The sequence below is a fragment of the Ornithodoros turicata genome, chromosome 5 (genome assembly GCF_037126465.1).
Source record: "Ornithodoros turicata isolate Travis chromosome 5, ASM3712646v1, whole genome shotgun sequence".
Lineage (NCBI taxonomy): Eukaryota > Metazoa > Arthropoda > Arachnida > Ixodida > Argasidae > Ornithodoros > Ornithodoros turicata.
The window spans coordinates 29771077-29777291 of NC_088205.1; the positions used below are offsets into that span (position 1 = coordinate 29771077).

Below are 6215 nucleotides of genomic sequence, written 5' to 3' on the forward strand. Positions count from 1 at the left end.
AAATTGCGAAAGTCGCCTAATTTAGTTCGCATGCCATTGATATTCCACTGAAATACAGTAGTATGTTTGTACCTATCGGTCATTACTGGTCAGTGTGGTACGCTTGTTCAGCATCGGCTCCAGGGAGAGCAAAGCTTGCACCTCCGGAAGTTTAGATGCTCCAGGTATCGCTTTCAAGATTCAGCGCAGAGCAAGAATGATCAATGGCACGAGCATCTCAAGATTGACATTCGCTTGCGTCTCAGTGTGATGGGAGCTCCGGTTGCCGTGTTCCTGTTGGAGCGCACGAGCTGGAGTCGCTGGCGTGGCTGTTGCTATAGGCTCAGAAGGCACTTCTGGACTATTCTTCCCCTTCGCTGCAGTCTCAGCAAATGATTTTTTCCCCTTTAGGGCGTGTGTGTTTCTGGTCACGTGTGCTTTTGTGCACCTCTGCTGGAGGAGGAGGAGTCTCCCTTGGTAGCTGCTTAACGTAGGTAGCATTTGGACGAGTGAATACTTTGGTCGCTTTGGCCGCTTCCGTAAAAGCCCTCCGAGCGTGTGTAGCCGCCGCTGCCCGTGCAACTCTACACGCTCCGTACGACGCTGTATGTTTCTCTCCGCAGTTAACGCACCTTGGTTCACGACGCGCCGTGCAGGTTTTAAAGTGGTGCGCTCCTGCGCATATCTTACACTTATGTGTTCCCCTGCAATCCTTCGTATAATGGCCGAATCTCTGACACTGGAAACATCGAATCGGAGGAGCCACGTACTCTGTTACCACATGCGTCGTAAATCCCAGGCTGACCTCCTCCGGCAAGGCCTGACTGGGACCAAATGTGAGGATGACACTTGACTTATGGTAGGGCGTGGATGACCCATCGTCTTCTCTCTTATAGACAATTTCCCGTCGTACTGCCGTAACCCCGAACGGCTGAAAATATTCTAGTAGTTCTTCTGAGTACCACCTTGGGATGTTTTGGATCCTTCCCCTTGATCGTAAGTAGGAACCCGGTATCGAAGTTTGCACCTCGATTCCAGCCACGGTTGAAAACTGCAGAAGACTTCTGGCCGAGCCTTCTGAGGGTACACTGATGACGAGATTCCCTTCTCTCGTGATCCGGTGGGATAAAATTTTCTCCTGCGTCGCATGAACAATATCCTTCGCAATCAGATTGGGGTTGACTTTCCAGAAGGATTTCTCTGGGATTATAGGCTTCAAGATTATTGGGATTCCTGTAGGCCGATTCTTCTTATATGTTACTGTTGGGGTTGTAGGCAGCCCTATAGTCATGGGCAAGAGAGAGGTAGAGGAAGAAGTGTAGAACGGACGTAACGAGCTGCGCAGTTGGACTGACGTTGTGTGATTTTGGTGGATTCTTTGGCGGCTGTACTTTTGCATCGATCCCAAAGCGCACGGATGGATGTAGGTTTAGCAGGAGTACGCTACGGTCATTGTTGCCAGACGATACGTGTGAATACGGAGATTCAATGCAATATCTTCTTTTCAAATTGAAAGGTAGAGCAGGGTTATTAGAATAGTTAGAGCTCCTAGGGCCAACTGTGATGTAAAACAGAAAACTGCATGCGTGCTTTGTTTGTAGATGCCTGGAATACAGCATTTAATATTGAAATGTATTGAATATAATATTGAAATTTATTATTGAACGTTATTAGCAGCATTTAATATTGAAATGTATTGAAAGTTTAATATTGAAAGTTATTAGCAGAGGCACAAATGAATCAGAGGAAATGGGTGTGGCTGAGGTTAGGTTAGGTCTGGTGAACACGTATTCCATGTGTCGAGAGGGCCCATGTAGACTGTGATCCGGCGTGACTGAGGTTAGGTTAGCTCTGGTGAACACGTATTCCATGTGTCGAGAGGGCCCATGTAGACTGTGATCCGGCGTGACTGAGGTTAGGTTAGGTCTGGTGAACACGTATTCCATGTGTCGAGAGGGCCCATGTAGACTGCGATCCGGCGTGACTGAGGTTAGGTTAGGTCTGGTGAACACGTATTCCATGTGTCGAGAGGGCCCATGTAGACTGCGATCCGGCGTGACTGAGGTTAGGTTAGCTCTGGTGAACACGTATTCCATGTGTCGAGAGGGCCCATGTAGACTGCGATCCGGCGTGACTGAGGTTAGGTTAGGTCTGGTGAACACGTATTCCATGTGTCGAGAGCGCCAATCGAATGTTCTCAAACCAGGACCCGATAGTGGTGGACTGGCAAAATTCCGGGTGGTTGCGGCGGCACCGAAAGCGACCGAAAGTGCGCTGGCACGGCTTTGACACTCGTTGGTGGCCATAACGGGGGCACATCATGGTGGTAGGGACCAATCCTTTGTCGTGAATCCATGTCACTGTTTTTTCAGTGTCCGTAAGTATTCGTCCGAGAGTGAAGAGGTTCATGGCGGACATTTGCGGAGCTTCTCGAGATGTGTCGTCTGCTTTACTGTCGCTATGGTTGGAAATGTTATAAAAGTGTGATTTTCTGTGAAATATTGCTGTTGTTTTGTGTAATATATGTTGATTTAGTGGTTACGATGTAAAATACGTCCCCAAAATACGCAGTTTTTAGATAATAAACTCGAAAATTTGTATACTTTTCCTTTTTTCCCCGATAGTGGCGCTCAAGTAGTGAGGAAGGGGTGAGAAATAGATGCCTGGATTACTGTTGTTTGGTCTGCAAGGTCTGCAACGTTGAAGGCTAATTTCGTAGAATAAATTTTAAAAATCCACTTTTTTAAAAGTAATTTTGCCTTGAAAAATATAAGGATTTTACCATCAGCCTCCACGCATGGTGTTTTTGTGGTTTTGTTGCTATTTTTTCTCTCTGGAAGCCGTGGTATCGATGCAAAAGCTTTTCCGGCTGGGGTTGTAGGCAGCCCTATAGTCATGGGCAAGAGAGAGGTAGAGGAAGAAGTGTAGAACGGACGTAACGAACTGCGCAGTTGGACTGACGTTGTGTGATTTTGGTGGATTCTTTGGCAAGTACAATAAATCTACATTCTAATACTGGCGACGAGGGAGCAGCATGAACCACGCAAGACTTGGAGAATTCACTGCCGGCTCAGACTGGACATCATGGCGTGAACGTCTCGAGTTTCTATTCGAGGCAAATGACGTACGGGACGCAGCAAAGAAGCGTGCGTTGCTTTTCACTTGCATCGGAGAAGAAACCTACAACAAGGTTCGGGATCTCCTACATCCGTTATCGCCATCACAGGTACCCTATCATGAAATTATGGACAAATTAAATCTCCATTTCGAGACGGGACCTTCCGAACTGCTAGGCCGATGGCGTTACCACAAGAGGGATGAAAGACCCCAGAAAAGCATTTCAGAATACGTGGATGCCTTGAGAGCTCTCGCCAAGGACTGCAACTTTGGCACCTTGTACGCTGGAACATCGCAGACTGTTGGTACATCACCGGCTGCAACGCCATCCACGTCACGCGCAACCGAGCCAGAGGCATCAACCACAACGACTCCTTCTACTGTCGGAACTCCTGCAACCACGACTCTTCCACTGGAGATAATGTTGCGGGATCGATTCATCTGTGGGCTACGTGACGTCCACGTACAGCAGCGATTACTCTCAGAACGGAGTATCACTTTTCAAAAAGCTTTTGACATCGCAAAAGCTATGGAGTCGACAGTCCAGCAACAGTCAAGCATGCGTAGTACGGAAGGCAACAAGGTTCTCAACACGACGACAAAGCAACGGAATTCAAAGACGGGGACCAAACAAACTTCCGGTTGTTACCGTTGTAATGGAGATCACAATGCTCAGAACTGCCGATTTCGGAAGTCAGTCTGTAATTTTTGTAAGAAAACTGGACATATTGAAAACGCTTGCATCAGTAAGAAGCGGCAGCAGTCTGGTAAGACTACTGATCACGATAACACTCGCCAGTCTCAACAACACCGGCAAACGAACTGCATTGAGGCTACAGAGACTGAGGCGTGGGCAGACCTTTTCTCACTACACACCTCAAGTCAAGCAACGAATTGTTACACCATAGAGGTAACGTTAAACAACCGCCCTTGCGTTTTCGAGGTGGACTCGGGAGCATCATTCTCCATCATAAGCGAAGAAACATTTCACCACCTCTGGAATAATGACAGGCCTACTTTGCACAGCCCAACTTTTGACCTAAAGACGTGGACGGGTACTCCACTACAGGTACGAGGCAAAGCGAGAGTGCACGTCAAGCTACAGCGCACAGAGGCTGAACTGGATCTCTACGTCGTAGCTGGTTGCGGCGTAAGCCTTCTTGGACGGGACTGGTTCGAACCTCTGGGAATTTCAGTGACTGGGATTAATACAGTCGCCGCAACAGAGTGTCAAGCCTTGCTGGACGAGTTCAAGGAAGTATTCCAGGGCAACATGACTGGACATGAAGGAAATCCTATACATATTGACGTAGAGCGGAACACTGCTCCGAAATTCCTGAAGAGTCGCACCGTGCCGTTAGCATTAAGACATGACGTCGACAAAGAGCTTAGCAAGCTTGAGCATCAAGGAATCATCGAACCTGTTTCACCTTCGCTCTGGGCTACGCCTCTTGTAACTGTGCGCAAACAGGACGGCACACTTCGATTGTGTGGTGATTACAGAAGTACTGTAAATGTGGCTGTGGCGAAAGCTGCATACCCACTACCGACAGTAGACGACATGCTCAGTATCGTCCAGGGGGGCAAGATATTTTCGAAGCTAGATCTTCAACAGGCCTACCAGCAGCTTCGGGTGGACAAACCCACGTCAGAGCTGCTTACGTTGAACACACCCAAAGGACTCTTCCGGGTCACTCGCTTACCTTTTGGTGTATCCGTGGCTCCGATCATCTTTCAAAGATACATGGACACGCTACTCTCTGGATTAGAGGGCGTCGGAGCCTACTAGCTTAGACGACATTTTAATAACGGGGTTCACTCAGGAAGAGCACAATGAACGTCTACGTGCAGTACTCCAACGGTTGCGTAAAGCTGGACTGAAAGCACGTTTCGACAAATGCCTTTTTGCGGTTCCTGAACTGGAATACCTAGGATATCACATCCAATCTACAGGCATCACTCCGACCAGGAGAAAGGTACAAGCCATCATCGACGCTCCTGCACCACGTAGCAGGAAGGAACTTCAGTCATTTTTGGGCCTCTTAAGCTTCTACAACCGTTTCCTGAAGGATAGAGCGACAGTGGCGGAGCCTCTGTACCGGCTGCTCGACAAAGAGACCTCCTGGAAGTGGGGACATCAAGAACAAAGCGCGTTCGAAGAACTAAAACAGCTTCTGGTGAAGGCACCTGTTTTAGCACATTTTGATGAATCCCGGCCGATCATCCTTTCCTGTGATGCCTCACCATACGGAGTTGGGGCCGTTCTCTCTCAACAAACAGTAGACGGAGATGAGCTTCCAATAATGTTTGCTTCGCGCACACTGGGTACTCACGAGAGGAACTACGCACACCTGGACAAGGAGGGTCTCTCCATCGTTTTTGGAATGAAACACTTCCATCACTTTATTGCAGGCAGACACATTACGGTGTTCACGGACCACAAACCGTTATTGGGAATCTTGAGCCCTAACAAACAGATTCCTCAGATGTTGTCACCCCGAATGATTCGCTGGTGCCTTTTACTAAGCGCATATGACTATACCTTGGTATATCGCCCTGGAAATCGGCATCAAAACGCAGACGCATTGAGCCGTCTTCCATTGCCCATATCCGTCGACGGTCAAGCATCACTGGGTGACGTACTAATGCTAGAAGCACTCCACTGCGATCCACTGGATGCTAACCAAGTGGCACAGCTTACTCAACGTGACGTCATCTTGTCACGGGTCTTAGAAGGTGTCCAACGTGGAGATTTCTCAGATTGGAATACAGAAGACCTTCTTCCCTACAGACGTCGAAGGTCGGAACTTGCCGTCTGCAAAGGTTGCCTCACGTGGGGTTCCCGGGTCATAATACCTCAGAAAGATAACAAAGACGGTTAAGAGCATCAGCTGTTTACTATATACATTAAAAACAAGACTTTCGTGCAGTAGGCTGCACTTCTTCAGGTTTGAGGACCTGTTACAAGTGGTGAAGCATATATCAAAAAACCAAGTCACATGGTACAAGAGAAAAGGGTAAGGGTGAAGAGAACTCCAAACGCGATACAAATATCAACAAAAATGAAAATGAAAAACAAAACGCAATCAGTAGGAGGTGGCTCGACAAGGTCAGACAGA

At 48.0% G+C, this 6215-nt stretch overlaps 1 protein-coding gene across 1 annotated transcript; it reads left to right on the plus strand.

The window, feature by feature from the left end:
- Nucleotides 1–3013: 3013 nt before the first annotated feature.
- LOC135395666 (uncharacterized protein K02A2.6-like) lies at nucleotides 3014–4885 on the plus strand. The gene has a single exon (XM_064626763.1). The coding sequence runs from the start codon at nucleotides 3014–3016 to the stop codon at nucleotides 4883–4885; it is 1872 nt and encodes a 623-aa protein (XP_064482833.1).
- Nucleotides 4886–6215: the final 1330 nt, after the last annotated feature.

What these genes read in the sequence shown, in the direction of transcription:
- LOC135395666 (XM_064626763.1), top strand. Translation starts at nt 3,014, where the DNA reads ATGAACCACGCAAGACTTGGAGAATTCACTGCCGGCTCAGACTGGACA.